The sequence below is a fragment of the Pimephales promelas genome, chromosome 20 (assembly GCF_988280905.1).
Source record: "Pimephales promelas chromosome 20, fPimPro1.hap1.1, whole genome shotgun sequence".
NCBI classification, from domain to species: Eukaryota; Metazoa; Chordata; class Actinopteri; order Cypriniformes; family Leuciscidae; genus Pimephales; species Pimephales promelas.
The window spans coordinates 29854679-29877401 of NC_142788.1; the positions used below are offsets into that span (position 1 = coordinate 29854679).

At 37.7% G+C, this 22723-nt stretch overlaps 2 protein-coding genes across 3 annotated transcripts; one reads left to right on the forward strand and one right to left on the reverse strand.

Moving 5' to 3' along the window:
• Nucleotides 1–432: 432 nt before the first annotated feature.
• Nucleotides 433–9694, reverse strand: rprd1b (regulation of nuclear pre-mRNA domain containing 1B). 2 transcript variants are annotated; one of them, XM_039674426.2, is made up of 8 exons: nt 9323–9694; nt 8184–8360; nt 6795–6924; nt 6570–6709; nt 5546–5664; nt 4424–4550; nt 3196–3371; nt 433–1138 (listed from the first exon to the last, which is right to left on the reverse strand). In XM_039674426.2, the coding sequence occupies exons 1-8, from the start codon at nt 9441–9443 to the stop codon at nt 989–991; spliced, it is 1140 nt and encodes a 379-aa protein (XP_039530360.1). In that variant the 5' UTR covers nt 9444–9694; the 3' UTR covers nt 433–988. The 2 variants fall into 2 exon arrangements, with proteins under 2 accessions (XP_039530360.1, XP_039530361.1); XM_039674427.2 differs by lacking the exon at nt 9323–9694 and adding an exon at nt 9180–9318.
• tti1 (TELO2 interacting protein 1) lies at nt 9602–21547 on the forward strand. Its single transcript, XM_039674425.2, has 8 exons — nt 9602–9731; nt 10866–13169; nt 13866–14018; nt 15246–15394; nt 15507–15647; nt 16900–17104; nt 19487–19574; nt 21184–21547. Exons 2-8 carry the CDS (start codon nt 10889–10891, stop codon nt 21383–21385), a joined length of 3219 nt encoding a protein of 1072 aa, XP_039530359.2. The 5' UTR covers nt 9602–9731; nt 10866–10888; the 3' UTR covers nt 21386–21547.
• Nucleotides 21548–22723: the final 1176 nt, after the last annotated feature.

Consider the following 22723-nt stretch of genomic DNA (forward strand, 5'->3'; position numbering starts at 1 on the left):
ATTAGTGCTTTATTGCTCCTCCTCCGACTTTTATGACAGTTTGAGTAATTTGAGGCATTGACTTCACTAATGAAAAACAATAATCCCCATCTATCTGTTTCCAACTTTCTCAAATAGCAGTTGGCCGTTCATGTAATTGAGTTGATATGACTTCTGCTTCTCTCCTTAACCCACTGTAATCTTGTTTTCTTCTGTTTTGGTGTTTAGTGCTGGTTATCGTCTGGCTTTCCTGTTTGTAAATCCCATTTCATTCACCCGGTTTCAGTTCTGTATGTGTGTGTGTATGTATAAATAGATAGATCCATAGAAAAAGCTAACTTCATTATCATTTTTGCTTGATTGTCTAGATTCTAGTTTATATTTTACAGACGCTTTCACAGCATCATTTACGCATCCCTCTGATAATCAAGAATTCACTCGTATCAAAACGCATTTAGTTGTTGAATGTGTTCGGTCATTTAATGAGAAACACTGTAAACATACAGTGACTATAGAAGAAAATGGGATCACACTGTATTTTTCCACAAATATCAGCACATCTGTTGTATTTATCAGCAAATAAATCATTTGAAGAAGAACAGATAACCAAAATATATCAGTTTGGTGATGAGCTTGGGTTTCATAATTCATTTCTCTTGATATAAAGAACTGTGAGGGCTTTAAAATCGAATCCTCATGTTTAGTCTCTTCCAAAACCAAAATGAAGCAAAATTTGTACTTGGAGCGTTAAAACTAAAAACCTACAGGTATAAGACAAAAGCAAAAGAGGCTTGCTTTCCACAGCAAAGTCACACCAAAACAAAATCTCCACACTCTGAGTCCGGTTTAATGGCGGGTCGACTGGTGGTTGGATCTCTGTGAGGTTCGTAACCTTGTTGGCTGGCATGAGAACTACTGAAATACAAAAGTGTGCGAGAGATCTCGATCAGTCGCTCTCCTCTGGTGTTTCTGCGGGTCGGAGGACGCCAGTGTCTTAGAGGACTTAAGTTCAGTCGGTGGAAAAGAGATCTCCGGCAGACGGCAGGGGTGCGAGACCGCCGGTGACGTTCGGGAGCAGAGACAGATCCGGGAGACTCTGGATGTGCGACTTCAGCTCCTTCCGCACTTGTGTGACACGAGCCAGTTTCTGCTTGTATTCCTGAAAGGACACATGATAATCAGTGAACGAACGGATCAGACATGTACATACGGGTGTGTATGGGTGGTTATTTGAATTTATTATGCATGTATGTATCGGAGTACATGTGCACTATTACAGGGTGTCTACAGATATAAACAAGTTCAATTTAAGACTTTTAATGCCACTTTGAATGAAATTTAAGACCAAACCTGTGATGGAAATATATTACAAACTTAATATTTAACCCAAGTAATTTAATATTAACTACCCTTTTATTGGACTAAAATCAAATGTTACATTTGCAATCGTGAGAATATTCAGCAAAATAGCTCCCGCCATGTTATGTTACTAAACTATATCATGACATGTTATAAATAAAAAAACTCAAAATTTTGAGTTTTTACCTCAGTATGTTTTTCATGTGATATATATATATATATATATTTATTTATTTTTTCTTTTGAGTGCTGATGAGTGCTGCTCATTTGTTTTGATTGCTCAGTATAAAATATCACAGAGAGTATTAACAGCGCTACCAGAAATACATTACCATTATCGATCTCGGTTTATTTATTAAATTCAAGATCATTGATTCGATTCACTGGTTATTTGACGGACATTGGGTGCGTCAGACTGGAGAAATGTTTGCGGTAATGTGAACAGAAATATTTAAGCCCTTAGAATCTGAATTTACGACATTTTAATACTTTTTAAGGCCTTTTGTTAGGAAAACTTTATTTAAGACTTTTTAAGGACCCGCGGCCACCCTGCTATTTCGTTTCTAATGCTTGTCTTTATTTTGAAGCAATGTATTTGATGTACTCTGGACATGTCTATCTTGTATATTATTTTTCTTTTTTCTGTATAGTAATGTTGGTGTCTTGTAAGGTGTAATCATACGCATGACACAATAATAAAGCTTTATTCATTCATTTATTAAAACCAAACCATTTTTATTGAAATTATTTTAACTAAATAATGGATTTATGGGAGTAAAGAGTAAGAAATAGGAATGGCAAAATAAGTTCTAGGTATAATTGTAGTTATGAAGTGATCAATTTAAACTATTTGCAAATAACATTTTATTTTAAAATATGCACATATTCACTCTTAATCGCATGTCTAATACTTTGACAACACTAAAGGTTCCTGTCTCGTCACATTCAGTTATGAATTACATTAATCATGTTGTAAATTATAGCATATTTTCTATTTAAAATGGTGAATTATAAAATTAAATATAGTAATATTTATGATTAAACAGTTGTCAGTTATTAAATGATTCCCTCTCTCACTGTTAAAACTAACGCATCACGTTGAAATTCACACTAGTCTAATAATATTTTCCCAATATTATTGATTTTTCCTCAAATTTTTTTTTTTCAAATCACTACAGCCTTGGTAAGTATAAGATACTTTTTAACTTAAATATTAAATAAAACTTATGAACTCTATACTTTTGAAGTGTTTTTTCACAACATGAAAAATACTGGCGTTATTTTTTCACTTATTGGGAGTAGAGAATGCTAGCTGGAGCCATTTACTTCCAGTCTTTGAGCTAAACTAGGCTAGCGGTGGGTGTGTCAGACAGAGATACGGCATGCACGGAGATGAGAAGGGTGTGTGTGGACTTATCGAACTCTGGGGGATACGGTGAATAAGCAAAAGTCACAAAAAGTCAGCGTGTTCCTTTAAAGGAAATTGCCTTTCCAAATTTATTTGACTTACTTTCTTCCATGAAACACAAAAGGAAGCGCTACCGAATATCAGAGCTTGTGTTCATTAAAATTTCAAAAGTATCATAAAAGTAGTGTATATGACGTCGCTATATTCAAAGTCTCCTGTGAGGAATTAAACCCAAATTTAGGCTCAAGCGCAATAAAAAAAAAGATTTATTAGTGAATATTGATTTAATGTCACACAAAGATATTGGATGACTTGGAATATAGCACACAAGTCTTTAAAGTGAAGTCAATTTGACTGTAAATGTGTTGAAAGCAGCGGCTCTGATATTCAGCAGAGATTCTCCCATGGAAGAGAGATGATCATACTAGTTTAATGAGTGTCTCTGGTACCTCCAGCTTCTTCTCCCTCTCGTTGAGCGCCTCCTTCTGGCTCTGGATGTATTCTGTGAGCATACGGGCCAGCTGTCTACGGTCCTCCAACTCCGCGGCCAGCCGTCCGTTATACTCGGCCAGCAGAAGACAAGCCTCGTCCACCGTCTTCGACAGCTTATCCGCTGCCTGTTTATCTGCAGAACACAGCGAGAGTCATCACACAACACCGTCCCTCTCACACAGATTCAGGACCAGTCATGCAGAACTAGGTGTGAATGGAGAGGGGATTTACCCAACGATTAATCTTAACACTGCAAAAAAAAGCTTTTCTTACTTAGTATTTTGTCTTGTTTCCAGTCCAAATGAAGAGTTCAGATGCAAAAGCCTTGAAATTTTCTTCTAGAATGATCATTTTTATCAAGCTTGTATATTTAAGTTCAGTAATTTCACTTAAATTACACTTAATAGGTAATCTTCATTGCAATTAAAGTGAAATTACTGAACTTAAATATACAAGCTTGATAAAAATGATCATTCTAGAAGAAAATTTCAAATGACACTTAAGAGGCTTTTGCATCTGAACTCTTCATATAAATCCTAACAATTAAGATGCATTTAGTAGATGAGTAGCATGACATAAGCGATTAAGTCTTGTTTTCTGGGGAAATAAATGAAAAGTAGGCAAGTTTTTTGCTTAAAACAAGCAAAATGATCTACGAATGCGGTAAGAAAAATCATCTTGTTTTGGTTTGAATTAATATTATTTTTCTAACCCCATTGGCAGATAATTTTGCTTATTTAAGAATCAACTCACCTAATTTTAATTAATTCCTACAGAACTTATCTCATGTTACTCATCTAGTAAATACATCTCACTTCTGAAAGTGAAAGTCTTTTACTATTCCTGCCAAACATCCATGGTTACAGTGAGTGTGACTACAGTAAACCCACGGTGGATGTTGCAGATCCGCCTATAACGGCACAGTGTTTCTCCTGGTTTTCACATCAGCAACTGTTTGATCCGTTAATAATAGAGAAATGTGAATATTTCTCACTAGATCTCGCAGTGATGTTACTACTTTAGTGTTGAATTCAAATGCTTTCTTCACTGGATCTCTCAGATCTTGTAGTGTGGTGAGAGATCTTACTGAACCGAAAGCCTCATAACGAACGGTTCAATGCGAATATGTGTATCGTTTGACCTCTACTTTTAATGCATGTTACAAGGTCGCCTGTGAGGCCTCACCTGTGATCTTCTCTAGAAGGGAAACGTCCTGCACTTCCTGTGGAAGTGATGCGATCTTCTGTCTCACGGCCGCGTCACCAGACGCCGCGTTCTCCAGATCCTGCAGCGCTTTCACCAGATCCTCCGTCTGCGGGATCAGGACATTCACAATCAATCATCAGGAGAGATCTGATCAGATGAGTGATCTGATCATATTAGTTTAATATTCAACTATATTATTGATCTGTGTTGTATTACTTTCATGTTATCCCTGTGAAGCTGCTTTGATACAATCTGTTTTGTAAAAAAAAAAGCGCTATATAAATAAAAATATGAGCCACGTTCAAAATGACATCATCGCTGTAATAGCAGTGGAAACAAAGACCATAATTGATCAAAGAATCAAGGGTTAGAAATGAACTTTTTCACTCACCGGCCAATTTGGCTACTACATTTTTAAGATACTGGCCTTTGTCGCCATTGGCTCTTATTTGAGGACTTTTAATTTTATATTTAACAGTATTATTACAACATTATATCTCTGTAAAGCTGCTTTTGGAACAATCTGTATTGTAAAAAGCACTATATAAATAAAGGTGACTTGACTGGCCATTCAGAACTTCTACTCATCACAAATGAGAAAAGAAATAAAAGAAAGAATAAGAATCAAACCAGATTAACTACGTCACAGGCACAGCTATATATATATATATATAATTTTCTCCTTTCTTATTCAAACAAAATCCAGTACAAATACAGTAATACAGTACAAAGAACATATAAAACATTTAGGACAATTACAATGTCTTTTCTGTTCACCAAATGCTTTTAATCTTCTCTATTGCTTCAGTGTAAATGAACAAGCGTGCTGTTATCTGTTGTGTAGTGACGTGTGTGTTCGAGACAGATATGAGCAGATTCTGCACAATACTCTGTATTTAATATATTATAATGACTCGAGGTGAGTATTTGCTCTAAATCTGCGCAGATTTGCTTACACAAACTTCCCCAGGAAAGTGAGTAAATATATTTAGTAACACCAAATTAGCTGGTGATTTGAGAGCGTTACTCGTTAGTTTTTTGGCGTGTTGGCGGGTGTTAACTCATTAGATTCATGTTTCTTTGAGTCTGTGTAAGTCGTACCAGCTGTGGAGCGGCAGCGTCCGTCTCATGAGGAGAGTACTGAACTCTGTAATCATCATCTTCCTCCTCCTCTTCCTCCTGCACCTTCTGGTAGCTTCTCTTCAAGTTTTTTCTATCATCTGCCACAAAAGACCACACAACTGTTACTTCACACACACTCATCTAGTGTTAGAACAATAGTGCAGCCATGAAACACACGGGACTCTGGGAATGATGTAGTGACAGAAATAAAATCAGAGCTTCTTTGTGTCTAGATTGCAGCTCTGCTCGTCAAACAACCACACCAGGTGCATTCTGGGATGCTTTTAAAGAACCATAACAGGAGGAACATGTGATGAGCACTTCATCATGCTTTTCAATTCTAGATTTTAACGAAATTCAAAGCTAATTTTAATTATTTTAGCAAAAACTTTAAAATGAAAACATCTTCAAGATCATGAGAAATGAAAACTTTAGTTTGATTAGTGATAAATACTACTAATTTCTAATTTCTTCAGTATGTATATTGTGCACAGCATGCAAATTGTATTTTTCTCCCAGGTTTAATTAGTTTTACGCACAAAAAAGTGCAAAATACCCATCCAGGTCTCTTTGGAAAACTCACAATAATATGATTTGGGACACTCTGATTCTAACTTTGAATGCTATTTAGGACAGATAGTATGCGGTCTTATGAATTCAGACATATGTTGGCGTACTATTATATAATAGGGATCTATCAATCTTTTTGACTCATTATTTGACAAGACTGCCAGATGTTAAGACAGACATCTTTACACACACACAAAAACATGATTAAATGCACTGAGAACATTTTAGATTATTAGATATGCTTTGTTACTGTTATCACTTTTTTGTTTCCAAATCTGGAAGATAAGGACATTTGCATATTTTAATGAGCACAATGCACATATTACAAAATTAAAATGTGTAGTATGACACACTAAACATACACTACCAGTGAAATATGTGGCAGTGCGCAGTATATACTGTGTGTTTTGCAGTGTGCTGGTGTTATTCAGACCTGTGGGCTTGTGTTTGGGACTGTCCGAATCCTCGATAGCCAGTTTGAGCTGCTGGATGAAGTCTGGACGGTAGAGGCTACGCTCCTGCCAGATGTTCAGCAACCTCTCCATGTGCTTCTTCCCACCGTCATCTCCATCTCTGCCAGAGAAACAGACACAACACGCATGAGAACGCACACAACCTTGCCGACGGACGAGTGACGCACATATGAGGGTGGGTTTACCTGGCCACGTGTGAGCAGGCATCCACCAGGACGCCTTCGAAGTCTTTGGTGAACTCAGGACCCTTTTTCTTACTGTTCTGGATCACATCATTAGCCAGATACAGGAACGTCAACTTCCTGTTTCTTTTAGCTGAACAACAAACACATTTTATTAGACTTAATCATCATTAACTTTTAAAAAAAGGCTCAGTTTCAATTCACTTTTGAAAAAACTTTTTGCTGATAATTTACTCACCCCCATGTCATGCAAGATGTCCATGTCTTTGTTTCTTCAGTCGAAAAGAAATTAAGGTTTTTGATGAAAACATTCCAGGATTTTCTCCATATAATGGACTTTAATGGGGTCCAAACGGTTCAAGGTCCAAATGAGAGTTTCAGTGCAGCTTCAAAGGGCTTTAAATGACACCAGACGACAAATACAAGCGAAACCATTGCTCATTTAATAAATAAATAACAAATTTTAAGTTTTATAAGCACAAATGGTCGCCTTGCTCTGTTCTGTGATGTGCGTTCGTGACTCTCCTGTTCGAACTTGTTCGTCAAAACGAACAAATGTTTTTCGAGTCATTGACCAAAATGGCCGCTCGTTTCGCTTGATAAGACCCTTATTCATCGTCTGGTGTCGTTTAAAGGCCTTTGAAGCTGCACTGAAACTCTCATTTGGACCTTGAACCGTTTGGACCCCATTGAAGTCCATTATATGGAGAAAATCCTGGAATGTTTTCATCAAAAACCTTCATTTCTTTTCGATTGAAGAAAGAAAGACGTGGACATCTTGGATGACATGGGGGTGAGTAAATTATCAGCAAAAGTTTATTTTTAAAGTGAACTACTGAGCATTTCAGTCATTTCTGAAGCTTAACCATGACTTGTGCAGATTAAACTCAGAAAGTTAAAGTTCGGTCTTAGGTTGTGTTCACACTTGTGGTTCGGTTTGCTTGGTTTCTTTGGCCAGATCATACAAAATAATGAAAATGTAGTCCTGATCAGCTTAGCGTTCACATTAGCATTTTAACACCAAAGCTAAAGGCATAGTGAGACGTTCACACCCCGACTGGTCGGCTTTTTTTTTTTAAGTATATTTCACCATACCAAACAACCAAAACGATGCAGTGTTCTGGGATAAATGAGCTTGCTGTTTGAGCGTAGCTACAATACAGTGTCCCTGTGCCTTTAGGTTGAACGCTATACAAATCAGGACAATTTTTTTGTGGCACAAGTGCAATCATACCCCGAGACACATCTTTTCAGCGTCCGCATGTTTGTTGCCATCAGGGTTCAGATGGCAGCGTTCACACTTACTGTAAAGAATCGCACCACACATGCCAAGTGTAAACACAGTCTTACATTCCCTTAACCAGCCATGTGACCCTGAAACAGGTCTCGTACCTTTCTTCAGCTCTCTGTGCCACACACGCACGATGAGCGATGAATGTTTGCGGTGATGAATGATCCACAGAGACAGCGTCTGAACGCTCTGCTGCGAGTTACTCAGTTCAGACAGCTTCTTCTCCAGCGCGGACTCGGAGAACGACGACATGCTGATCGCTCTCTCTCCAGACAACCCTAGGAAGACACATCCGGTTAGACACAGGCCTGAAGCCTCTCATGACACAGAGTTGCATTTACTTACTTAAATGTTGATACCAAAACATGCAGCCCTAACATTCATTATAATATAATACTGTGTATAAAGAATATGGGTAGTCGACTTGATATGTCATATAGGACACTGATAAATGATTGTCATTCTGCATCTGAAACTACTTTTAAATTAAAAATCTAATTATCTTATTATATTTCATTACATTACATTATGGCTACAAGGAATATTTGTATTTGCTTTTAAAGCAGGGCCATTTAAAATGGACCAATGGGAAAAAAAATGTTAAATGGTGCTAAAATACACACATTTTCTCATACAGTTACGGTTACATTCATTCTAATCTAGAAGTTTGATATTAAATATATTCACCTAATCTCATAGATGCACATTATGCATGTACATGCAATATTGTGGTGTGATATACTGTACAGCATCTTAAACTACTTTTGAAAAGCATTTAGCTTAATTTTAAATCATTATTATGCTTCAGGATTCATGACCTACTTGTATTAGAGAAACCACATGGAGAATTTGTACTTACCTCGTATAGTAAAACATCGTGACTATATAAAGATGTAGTGTGGTTGCATACATGTGTGTGATTAATAAATGAGATATTAGAGAGTTTGAACTCCGTGCATAGTCCGAGTTATTGATAAGTTGTAATGCATCATTTCTGAGACATGCAACAAACAAGATCAATACAGAAAATGCAAATTAAGCAGATTACAGAAACTAATCAAGCCAACAACTAAAAATACAGCTAAATGCATTCTCACCTGTCAGCAGTTTTAGTTGGCTAATCTGGATTTAACTTCAATATGGCACAACACACGCGGAAACCCCTCAAATAGCAACTACCGCGGATTAGAAGGGTAGTTTAAGTCGAAATATTAATAAATCGAAGTAATAAGGTACAAACCTCTGTATATATTCCTCGAAACTTTTGGAGAATGTTTGAACACGATGGGATTTTGTTGCAAGTTGGGTTGATAAACAAACGAGCGTCGCGCGCGGGTGACGTCATTGACACGCGACATCATGCTGGATGTGTCTTGTTGTACAGAACTGTACTCTTCACTACTTGTGTCGTTCTGAATAGAAATGGCAATAATTCGCAAGTGATGTCTGTTTTTGTTTCTTACAAAAGGGGTTTATGAATCCCAGCCTTTGTTTGGTCGCTGATATTGATGATTGTTTTTCTCTATATAGACTGAAAGGTAATTTTATCTTCAATAAAAATTAAAGAGGACTTTAATGTCATGTTATTTAAGCTTGAAACTGCATATGTGCTGCTGCTGACATGACTTCGCTGGACTGAACCACTGAGAGTAAGTATTATGGGGATTTTCAGGGGAGGGGCTGTAAATAATTATTCAATAAGCTTTTTTCTTCTTTTATATTAAAATTTAACTTGACAATTAGACAAGTTGTATTTGCATTGCAATTAACAGATTTAAGTTTTAAATATACTGATTAGGCATAATTTTAATAATCATGCACACAAACAAATATGATACAGGAAATTATACGTTTTAATGTGATTCATAGTTGGTAGCCTAATTGTCAAACTTTTTTCTCTCTCTCTCTTTTTGCCTGTTTGTTTGCATTTTCTAGACTATATAACCAAAACGTATCGTCAATAAATCCGTCAATGATTACTAACTGGTGATTAATACTTTGTTTAATTGCCATACAATTTGTAAAAATCAATTAATTTTGCTAACTAGTTCAGAAAAGTATAGGCCTACTGTTAAGTACTCACTGAATAATTGCAATGCCCGTTACACATTGTCCAATTTTGGGCTGTCCCAGACCAATGACCAATCATGGTGATTTCTGTGGTTGTGGCTCCTAAACGGTGGTTCTACATCGAGGTTCTTTGTCGCGATCTTGCAACCAAAGATAACCTGCGATAATTTTCTGACGGTATCAAAAATTTAGCATAATAATGATAGTGTGTAGCAGCTGTATGACCTACATCTACTGACTAGCCAATAAAAATCCAACATGAAATGACGTTTGATTAACGCGACATGGCGCTAAAACTTAAAATTACTTACTTGAAGCTCCATTTGCATTATTGGCGTGCCAAGTTAGCCTCTTTTCCCTAGAAATGACTGCATCCATATTGTCCTGTTCTGCTTCCTCTTCTTTTTTGCATCGCACATAAAACCACAATTGCCATAGTGTGGTGCTCTTTTCATCTTGCTCTATTTGTTTATGAGTAGCGCATACTAATGTCGTTTTTACTCTTTAATTCTATTACTAACCTATGATTAAATAGGTGTCATCATCATCGCACAGTCTACATACATATCATACCCAAGTTTTTTAGATCCATGTTGTACAGTGTGATTTGTAATGATCTTATAGGTTTGCAGAAATCGCAGGCATAATATCGAAATAACTTTTCTCTTTGTCATAAATTCTCTCATGATGACTTTTATAATCTTCCTTTGCAGATTTCATATTCCATACACGGAGAATGGCTGAACATCAGATCGACGACCCAAAGATTGCATTTGCATATCTCCGCCCATCATGTGTCCTCCTGACCAAAGAACCAACATCCGCGAACGTAGAAGCTCTTAGCGGTCACCTCCGCGGTATAAGCGATGGAGCTCTCCAACAGCTCCAGGACTATGTACTGTTTCCCCTCAGATTTGTCCTGAAAACCCCCGGCTCCAAGCGGGAGGGATTTATCCAGGTGGTCATGGAAACCATGACGTATGTGCTGGAGAACACATGCGTACAGCGTTGGGATTCCCTTCGGGATCTTTTCTCCGAGTTGTGCCTTTGTCTTTGTTCCCCAAAAGACCCGGGAAAGCCCGCCGTTTCCTCGGAGGAACTTAAGCTGGCCGTCCTCAAATGCCTTGACACCCTCTTGCACTCGGCCTACGGTGACATTGTTTTTAAACTCTACGAGCCAAGCATGTTGCCCGGACTTGGAGCAGCCGTGTCGCTACTTCTGGCACTTGCGGAGCATGAAAAGGCAAGGGGAGTTCAATTAGCTTCCCTTAAATGTCTCCTTTCGTTATTTCTACAATGCAACTGCAAGGAGGAACACATCGAGCCAGGACCAAACGAGAGGTATCTTCTTGGAAGTGCCCTCGCCACATTTTTGCCTGGCATTTCTCGAGCCCTGAGTGAGGTAATAAGCGGAGACGTAAGACAAGGCCATGCAGTCACGATGAAGGCGATGAGGGTTTGGTACAAAACGATAGGACTGGTAATGGCCGATGAGCAGCTTCAGAAGACCGACATTGACAGGGCAGTTGGGGATCTGTGGAGGGTTGAGGAGCTGGTTGTCAGGAGGACTCCAACTTGGCGCAAAGCCACTTCCCAGCGGCTTGGCATAGTCTTACAAAAGATCATTTCTTGCACTTCTTCCCACCCGCACTGGAGAGTCAGGCTTGAGTTGGTCAACCTATCCCATCTTCTCCTTTCTCAATGCAGCCGGTCAGTGGGTGAATGTGTTGGTCCTCTACTGGAAGCATTGGTAGGTGCCATCAACGATGAGGAGCCTGAGGTTAAGAAAAGGTGCAATGCTGCATTGAATGAAGTGGCACAACAAGGTCAAGCCAATGGCGGACAGGACTTTACAGACGTTCTGTCTGAAAACCTCCACAGCCTGGCGTCATCCTTACCTCGACTCATGAGAACGTCGGATGACCAACGCAAGCTCTTTGTCCTTAACGTGTTCCTTGGGTACCTCAAGATTCTGGGACCTAAAGTCGATGCGGTACTAAGGTCATCGGTCCATCTTGAGCGTATCTCCAAAGCATTGATGCAGGTGATGGAGCTTGACGTTACGGACGTGAAAATCATCGAGGAGAGAACTCTTAAGTCTTCAACGGACCTCGGACCTGATGTGCACCAAGTCCCATCCCAGAGGAAATATTTCCTCTACTTCACAGACGAAAGGATATTCTCAGCGCTCGGGAAGATCTGCCGCATGTTGGGATACTACGGAAACCTCTACCTTCTTGTTGACCACTTCTTGGAATTGTACAAGGAGTCCTCGGTTTACAGAAAGCAAGCTGCGTTGGTCCTCAATGAGGTAATTGTTGGCGCTGCAGGGATTGGCGTGGAGCCGGACAACTCTAGGATTGATAGTTCAGGAATGAACCAGTCTAGAGCAAATCAAGAAGACTTGAAATCGTCAATGATGTCTATCATCGAGGAGTACATCAGTTTGAGCAACTGGCATCTCCCTACAGTCTCAGAGGCCTTGGAGACTACAACCTCCTTAGTGCCCAATTACCCAGAACGAAACTGTCTCCAACTGCTTCCCGAATCCAAAACCCCAACGCTCCACCAACTCAACAGCAACATCTGGCAAATCTGCATCCAGTTGGAGGGTATCGGAGGCTTCGCCCTGGCTTTAGGCAGTGATTTCCGTCTGCTTCTCATGTCATCCCTATACCCTGTGCTGGAGAAGGCCGGAGATGAGTCGCTTCTCGTCAGCCAAGCGGCTTTCAGCGCAATGTGCGACCTCTGCAAGGCTTGCGATTATAGTTCTCCCAAGGAGCTGGTCATCAAGAATTCAGACTACCTCCTGAATGACGTTTCTCTAAACCTCGCCAGACCCAGCATTCACCCTCATGCTCCGAGAGTTCTTGCGGTCATGTTCACTCACTCGGATGCCAGTCTGCTGCCTCTAGTGGCCGATGTGGTGCAGGACGTGTTAACGGCGCTTGATCTCAGCTATGACCAGAGAACGCCACAGTTTTGTAGTGTCCTGCACTTACTCATGAAGGCACTTGGTGAGTCCTTACTTACTTAAATTGACTTACTTAGCCCTCTGGTGCTCTTCGCGTGTCGGTCAAAAATGACCGAATTTTTTTTTTTTGTCATAGAAATAATGTACAATATTTTAGTTTGATAATATTTTTTATTTTGTATTTTTGGTTGAGTTTTTAATACTAAATTATATTTACGCTGTATTTACAATCTATTTATTCATTTTTTGAGCATAGACCTGAAAATTAAATTTTCAACTTAAACTGTCGTAAATCTTGAATGCTTTAGAGGACGGATTTAAGTTAGATCTCTTTTCAAAGACGACACTTGGCAGATTATTGCTGAAGTGAAAAACGTTTTAATAAGTGAACTTAAAAAAAAAAGTAACAGAATTTTACTTGAATTGTTATGAAAAATTTACAAAAATACTACATACATTTTTTACCGCGAGGAGCTAAAGTGTGATTATTTTTTACAGTACCATTTAACCTTTTCCAGTCATTTCCCTGATTTGTTTTTGTGTTCATATAGCAAGTGCCAAAACATTTACCAAGTTTCGTACCAGTCTAATGATGTAAAAAAAAAAAAAAATTTAAAAAACGTAAATTGTTTCGGTCAAAAATGACCGAAGAGCATCAGAGGGATGGAATAATGCTACTATTACGTATTAGTTGCAAAATGTGCTCTTTGAGTTTGAAAAAGCCTGTGTTTTACCACAGTGAGATGGTTCCCTGCTACTATGGGACACCAGAAGCCATCCAGCAAAGAGACCCAGAGTAAAGAGTGTGTGAACTTGAGGCAGTTTCTCCTGGACTATAAGAAGCAGAAGGAGCTTGCTGAAGGCATTGGAGTAGAGGAGGAAGATGAACTAGGTTTGTAATTTTGATTTATTTATGTTTGTTCTGCAGCAACTTGAATGTAAAAGATGTTACCTTTCTAAGCAATCATACTTACCTGGATGATAAAACTAGGACTTCAGCCAAATCCATCAGGGTTGTGGTCCATTCGAACCTGAATTGAGAATGTATTGGAGAAATTTCTGGTTACTTGCATACCCAATATTTAATTTAAATATTAATTTAAACGATATTATTGCGGCACTCCAAGACATATGGTAAAAGGCTCACAAAAACTGTACTGTTGATTAAAATGCTAAATGTGGTGTTACATTTGTGGGTGTAAATGAATAGGTTTGGACTTAATGCTAAAAACCCAAAGCACAGGACAACAGAGATTGAGTAATAAACATAATTATGATTCTGAAGCTGAAAATACAGAATTATTTTAGAAGAATATGTTTGCACTCTGTCACTATGACTAGATATATTTAAAATACATAATGTAAGCCACTTTTACAGTTAACATGAGGCATTTGGCATTATCAGGACCCAAAAATATTCCATTATATTCAACATTATATATAGTTTAGTGTAGTACTAAAACTCTCTAAACTTGAATTTTTTCTCATAGTAATTTTCATTTTGGATGAACTACACACAATACAGATTGACACAGTCCATGTTAAATTTGGTATAATTTTTGCATTGCGATTTGTTACACCCCTACCTAAAAACCAACCACATAGCAACGCCCTAGCAACCACCCAGAAGACGATGGTTAATACAACATTGCACCATCTGTTATAGTCATGCTCGCTTGTAATTTAATTCTTGCACAGCAGATGGCAGGATTGACCCAGTAAGACCTTACCGTATAAAAATAAGCGATTAGAACCGTTGCGCTCGTTCTTCTGAAGGTTTCTTCATAACTGCAGATCTGAAACAGGGGTAGTCACATGTCACGGTACGGTAAAATGCTTTACACAAGGGTACAGATGCAATAATAGAGCAGAATTATGATCACTCAAGCTCAGCTTTAATCCTCCTCATGCTGAGACTTTCAACTCTGGGCTCAGATTTCTGATCATTAAACCAACACCACACAGAGTCAAATTCCCTGAATGATCTGTTATTATGGCTTCAGCTGTTATTTGTGTTTGTATGGTGATGTTCACGGGGGCCTAATGCACATTGAACTTTCCTAAGGCGACGGAAAATTACCAATTCGATTTTCTAATTTGAATTGTATCTCCTGTCCAGACGTTCCTCCACCAGCGTCCGTTTCTGATGAGGACATGGAAGGTCCTGCTGAGAAAAAGGAGCTTCCTCTTCATATCCAGATTGCAAAAGACGTGATGGAGCGATGCATTCACCTGCTCTCCGACTCCAACCTGAGAACCCGACTTAAGGTCGTAAATTTCTTCTGTTCACGTATTATAACTTTTTTGTTCAAATACTTACATCGCCGCAGGCCCGTTTTCCTTGAGACGAGACTAGTAAAATCTGCATGTGCCTTTACAGGTGTTGGACATCCTGGAGCTGTGCGTGTGTGTTTTATGTGAGCGAGAGGATGAGCTTCTTCCCATGGTGCACCGGTGCTGGCCTGCTCTCCTCCAGCGCCTCACCAACGATGACCCTCTCGCTGTACCGCGAGCGTTCAAGGTGAGACGATGTCCTTATATCCACTTATCTATAAAACATTAAGGAAACTATGACCATGCTTTTTAAAATGGTGTTTTAAAAGGCCATGGAAACTAATGAAACCTTAAAAGTCATGCATATTTCTATAGGATAAACACAATCTTGTGTTATCAATTCTTTTATCTATTCTTTTGAACTTTCCATTCATCAAAGAATCATGGTTTTCACAAAAATATTAAAGGAGTAGTTCACGTTTGCCGATAATTTACTCACCCCTATGTCATCCAAGATGTCTTTCTTTCTTCAGTCGAAAAGAAATTAAGGATTTGATGAAAAATTCCAGGATTTTCTCCATATAATGGACTTCAATGGGGTCCAAACGGTTCAAGGTCCAAATGAGAGTTTCAGTGCAGCTTCAAAGGGCTTTAAACGACACCAGACGATGAATAAGGGTCTTATCTAGCGAAACGAATGGCCATTTCAAAAATAAATAAAAAAGTTTAAGTTTTATAAGCTCAAATGCTCGCCTTGATTTGTTCTGTGATGAGCGTTCGTGATTCTCCTGTTCGAACTCGTTCATCAAAATGAACGAATCCTTTTTCGAGTCATTTGGTTCATTCAACGAATTCGCCTTCGAGGTGAGCATTTGTGCTTACAAAACTTAAACTTTTTTATTTATTTTTTAAATAACCGATGGTTTCGCTTGATAAGACCCTTATTCATCGTCTGGAATCGTTTAAAGCCCTTTGAAGCTGCACTGAAACTCTCATTTGGATCTTGAACCGTTTGGACCCCATTGAAGTCCATTATATGGAGAAAATCCTGGAATGTTTTCATCAAAAACCTTAATTTCTTTTCGACTGAAGAAAGAAAGACATGGACATCTTGGATGACATGGGGGCGAGTAAATTATCAGCAAAAGTTTTTTTAAAGTGAACTACTTTAAGCAGCTCAATATTTTTCAACATTGATAATAATTATAGTTTCTTGAGCATCAAATCATCATATTAGAGTGATTTCTGAAGGATCTGTGACACTGAAGATTGGAATAATAATGCTGAAAATTCACAATAATAAATTACATTTTACAATATATTCACATAGAAAACAGCTATTTTAAAATGTAATAATATTTCACAATATGATTAAATATATGCAACCTCAGTAAATATAAGAAACTTCTTTAAAAAGCGTCCAAACCTTTGTATATATGAACTGGAGCAGTATTATAGATGCAGGAGATCATCAGTTCCTCCATGAATCTGTCTCTCAGGTGCTGTGTGTTCTCGGGCAGTCGTGTGGAGATTTCCTCAGGAGACGCGTGTCTAAAGAGGTTCTTCCCCGTCTCACCTCCTCTCTGATGAAGCAGGCGGAGATCAGCGCTCGCTCCGGGCCCGCATACACACACACACTGGCTTACAAACTCCAGCTCGCTGTGCTGCAGGGCCTCGGACCTCTGTGTGTCCAGCTGGACCTCAGTAAGTCTGGAGGACATCCGTGTCCCAAACGCCTGCTGATATTGAATAGCACTTAATAATAATAAGCTATTAATTTAGAAATTCAACAGTATTGCAGATTCAGCGATTGTTTGTCCCACATTAAGTCAAATTAAAATGTGATGTACAATTATAATTGTGATATAATGGATGTGCAGTGTCAGCATCATAACAAATCACATAACTGTATAAATATAGCTGAAAATGCAACACTCAGTCCTAAAAAACATCATATAATGTAGATATTAAGTTTAACTGTTACATAAAATGCATCTACTTTCAGTAATGTGCTGAATGTCCGGATATTCAGCTTGAAAAATAACTTTAGCATTTGAAGTGGGCTTGATATTTCATTTTGACCTTGGTTACATACAGAAACCTCGAAGAGGTCTTGGCAGTGGGGAAAAAACAATATGAAAAAATGATTTTGATTTCCCCAGGTAACTTTGCGTTATCTCACAAAACCAGTGATGAGAATACTAAAAGAAGGAAAAACTCTATTACAATCCTTTTGAGAGAGAACATCAAAGTTTCTCAGCGTTCCTTAAAATAAAGGATGCGAAAAGGTTGTTTTTTTCGCAGTGATGTCATACAAGACCATTTTGGGTTCCCGAACTCTATATCTTTAATGATAAATACCTTATTGAGAGATTAAAGGAGTAGTTCACGGTTAAAAAACTTTAGCTGATAATTTACTCACCCCCATGTCATCCAAGATGTCCATGCCTTTCTTTTTTCAGTCGAAAAGAAATTAAGTTTTTTGATGAAAACATTCCAGGATTTTCTCCATATAATGGACTTCAATGGGGTCCAAACGGTTCAAGGTCCTAATGAGAGTTTCAGTGCAAACTGTTCAGAGGGCTTTAAACGACACCAGATGATGAATAAGGGTCTTATCAAGTGAAACGAGCGGTCATTTAAAAAATAAATACGTTTTATAAGCACAAATGTAATCTGCATTCGTGACTCTCCTGTTCAAACTCGTTCTTCAAAATGAACGAATCATTTTTCGAATCAAGCACCATTTGAGCTTATAAAACTCAAACTTTGTTATTTATTTATTAAATGAGCGATCGCTTCGCTAGATAAGACCCTTATTCATCGTCTGGAATCGTTTGAACAGTTTGCAGTTTGCACTGAAACTCTTATTTAGACCTTGAACCGTTTGGTCCCCATTGAAGTCCATTATATGGAGAAAATCCTAGAATGTTTTCATCAAAAACCTTAATTTCTTTTCAACTGAAGAAAGAAAGACGTGGACATCTTGGATGACATGGGGGCGAGTAAATTATCAGCAAAAGTTTTTTCAAAAGTGAACTACTCCTTTAACATGTCAGAAAAGCTCGAACATTTTTTTTAAAGGTAGAAAAAATGCATCTTACCTTATGATTATGAAACACACACACAATAATCCTACATTTGCATGCACGCCGTAACCACTAGATGGCAAACTGGCGTCAGTGTTTGATCACAGCTGCAGTGAACATGTCAAAGCCAATCCCAGTGTGAGGATGAAGTGTGTTCCTGTTGATGTCACATCACAGCTCCATCTGAAGCCCCAGAGCTTCCTGTGACAGACCCCATCATGCTCTGCTCTGGGGGGTTCGCTCAGTCCATCAGTTGTTCTTCATGGATAAGCTCACGTGTTGCATGCGCTCCGCATATGCCTGTAAAAATGCTTGTTGAAAACACAAATATCGACTATCAGTCTCCAGTTGAATTCGTGCGTCTGTAATCGTAATCTGCAAAGCAAACGCTGAAGTGATTTGTCGTTTAATTGAGCTGCCATGTGGAGAGAGAAATATTTGTGCAGGTTGGTGTGATTGTGTGTGTGTGGAGGGAATACTGAATACTGATAGAGTTACCATGGTTATGTGAGACACCTGAGAGACAGACAGAAAGACGAGAGGTCATACTGTTTATTTCCCAGCTGGCTATAGTGCTGTCTCTCTCTCTCTCACACACATTATTATTCTCCCTCCATCCTTCATTTCTCTGGTCTCGCCGTCCCTCTGCATTCACCTCCATTTTTCTAGAGTAATGAGGCTCTACATCACACTGCTTAATTAATTAATTAGGATAATGCTGCCATGGAGACTATTAGAATATATTAGAACATCTGTGGCCATTATGACGCAGACGCGCTCACTGCGAGTTTCCAGTCACCCGAGACATACACTGAGTATTAAAACAGATCTATAATAGTGTACATGGTGTCAAATAGATCTGAACTCTAACATGTCTTAAATTGTTTGCTATTGTTACATTTTAATATTTAGTGTTGATTTTCCATCAGTTTTTCATTGATATTCTCAGTCCTGTTGGCGTTTGAAGATAATCTTTCTTCTGAATGTGTGTGTGCAGTGGAGGAGGATCTGGATCGTGTGTGTGAGGCGTGTCTTCCGTACCTGAGCTGTCGACAGCCAATCAAACTGCAGGAGGCGTGTCTCGGGTAAAGCCCAACCCAGCGCTAAACTGGAATTGAACATTTTTTAAACTTTTTTTTTTTTTTTCATTTTCAGGAAATCTAAACAGTTTGATTATTAATATTGAATTAATATTTTATATTAATTTTTGCTGTCAGCTGTAGTAATTTATCAAATAGCCAAAACATCTATCTATTGAGTAATATTTGGTTATTTTGAGATTAGATTAATTTAGATTTGAGATTTAGATTAATTAATTTGACTATTCTGAAATTATCCGGTAAAAAAGATTTATATATATATATATATATATATATATATGGCAAATATAAATTGATTAAGCTTCCTGACAGATATGTTAGTATATATAAAATAATAGCAATTATAATTTGATATAATGTTATACACACACATTTTCAAACAAATCATTTTGACTTAATTTGTATAATATATATTCTATATTTAAAAAATTATAAGTGAAATAAAAAAAAAAATAAAAAAAAAAAATAAAAAAAAATAAAAATATATATATATATATATATATGTGTGTGTGTGTGTGTAAATTATAAGTAAAATTTATATCAGTGAAATTCACTTATTTTGTACATATTTAAAAAAATTAAGAACAAAAATAATATATATAAGAATAATAAATATATATATTGTTTTTGTGTTTTGGAGAATTCACTTATTTTACACTTTATATATATACACAGTATATATATATATATATATATATATTTTTTTTTTTTTTTTTTTGGAACATGCCATATGTATGTGTGTATATATACATGTATATATATATATATATATATATATATATATTAGGGCTGTGCAAAGATTAATTGCAATTAATTGCATCCAAAGTAAAAGTTTGTGTTTACATAATACATGTGTGTGTGCTGTGTAGAATTATTTTGTATATATAAATACACACACATGCATTTATATATTTAAGAAAATGTGTTATTCATTTATAAAATATTTATATTTATATAAAATATAGATTATGTATTTATATACAGTATTTTAGTGCAAATATTTCTTAAATATATACATGCATGCATATGTATTTATAAATAGAAAATAATTCTTCACAGCACACACACATATATTATGTAAACACAAACTTTTATTTTGGATGCAATTAATTTCAATTAATCTTTGCACAGCCCTAATATATATATATATATATATATATATATATATGGAACACACCTTTAGATTTCGGTATTGACAGTCCAAAAACAGGGTTACACTTATGTCTAGATATTAATTTACAAATTGGCCGTTAAAGAGAGAGTTCACCCACAGTTGTCATCTTTTACTCGCCCTCATGTTTTTCTAAACCTGTATAAATAATAATTGATGTTTAAAAATATATTGGTAACAAGACAGTTTCCAACATTTCCAAGTGCCATCAACAGTCTGGTTACCAACATTGTTCAAAATATCTCGTTTTCAACTCATGCTGGTTTAGAACGACTTGAGGGTGAGTAGACGATGACGAGAATTGTCATTTTTGGGTGAACTGTCTCTCTGGTCCAGTTCACTATGTGCTGTTACACACTCCCATACCCTGCTTTAACAGTATGAATTACCCTAATAGCTGTCGTATGACGTGTCTGTCCGCAGTGTGTTCCGGTCCCTGATGGATCTGGACGCTGATATGTGCTGGTTCACTCTGAACGAGATGTTCTGTCCTGTAACGTACGAGCCGCCTCATCCACAGCTTCTCCCCGTGACACTGAGTGGATCCGACAAGCCCAGAGACCAATTCACCGACAACGTCCTGAAATTACTGGAGGAGTTTGATTCCCTGCAGGCGAACAGATGAAACTCCTGAGACTAGATGACAATAACAGGGATGCTTATGTCTGAACGCTAGAATCAGTCCTGTATCCTGATCTTCATTGACTACACGTATGAATGGAAGACGTTTTGGACATACTGTTAAAAGTTGACAGATTGCCATATATACAATAAAACAAACTGATTGAGAAAAAATAAAAACATGTATTCCTTACAAAAAAAATGGCATTTAAATAATATTTTCTGCCAAATCACCATCATTATTATAGTTAATGTAGTTGTGACCTGTTGGTTGGGTGTTGGGTCTCGTGTGGTCGCGGGTTCTTCCGTGACAGTCTAATAAATGTGTGGCCTGTGCGAGTCACATTAAAGCTGCCTCGTATGCTTTGTGTTCGCCTGCTGTAGTGTTATCTGGACTGTACTTTGCTATTTATCCTCCTGCCAGGGCTGACAGAGCGCTATTATTCACCGGGCCCGGGCGCCGGGGTGACCGGCTGACATGCCTCATACGCGGCTAATGCAATTTCCTCCCGCCGCTTCTGATAAGTGCCGGAGCATCATTATAGAGTCAAACCGCTCGACATGAGCTTTGTTTGAAGGATTCGCCGCTGTTAAAGACGACAAAGCAAATTGATGAAATGAAGAATCGAGGTGATTTTTGAGGTTAAATAGGTGGAAAAGCTCTTTGTTAGAATGAAAGTTATAAATAATGTGAATCATCATTATCTACAATTGTACCGTCACTGTTTGGAACGTTTTATAATAAAGGCCCAATGCCAGCCAAAGTAGTTTACTTTATGTCCCCTTGGCCTGTAGTGAATACTTTTATCCCTTAAAACTCATCTTTGATCACCAAAATTATATATTTTAATTTTTTTAATGCCTTGAATGTAACTCGACACCATTGCCTCATTTAGTATGCAGTTCTATGAATATGCAAATATTCTGTCTTTGGTTCACTGCAGTTTTAAGCAATAAGCAGAAAATACTCTGCAATGGTGTTGACATGAATTTACACACGGTTTGTCTTAAAGCATATTAAAAACACCACACAGACACATAAACAACATTAAAAGCTGGATTTTCACCACGGAGAGACTTTTAAGCAATTAAACCATGTTGCCCTGGCTTTAACATCAAGAACGATTTAACTAAACGATAATCTGTGAAGCAGAGTGAGAGCCCCACCAAAATTTTCATCAAAAACATAAACTTCTAAATAAACTTAATCAATTGTAAATGTGTTCAGAATTCTTTAACAAATATTTTCTAGACTATTTTAAGTCTTAAAGTGAATATGATAATTTACCAATACTGCGGTTCAACGGGTGCACAGTCCTCCTCAGCTCTACAGCGCCCCTCA

Excerpts from the sequence above, each read along its gene's own strand:
- rprd1b (XM_039674426.2), bottom strand. The coding sequence starts at position 9,443 with ATGATGTCGCGTGTCAATGACGTCACCCGCGCGCGACGCTCGTTTGTT. Across the intron at positions 6,710-6,794 it reads GCCTGCTCACACGTGGCCAG|AGATGGAGATGACGGTGGGA; the intron begins GTAAACCCACCC and ends TTTCTCTGGCAG. Across the intron at positions 5,665-6,569 it reads TCCCAAACACAAGCCCACAG|ATGATAGAAAAAACTTGAAG; the intron begins GTCTGAATAACA and ends CTTTTGTGGCAG.
- tti1 (XM_039674425.2), top strand. The coding sequence starts at position 10,889 with ATGGCTGAACATCAGATCGACGACCCAAAGATTGCATTTGCATATCTC. Across the intron at positions 14,019-15,245 it reads AGAGGAGGAAGATGAACTAG|ACGTTCCTCCACCAGCGTCC; the intron begins GTTTGTAATTTT and ends TCTCCTGTCCAG. Across the intron at positions 15,395-15,506 it reads ACCTGAGAACCCGACTTAAG|GTGTTGGACATCCTGGAGCT; the intron begins GTCGTAAATTTC and ends GTGCCTTTACAG.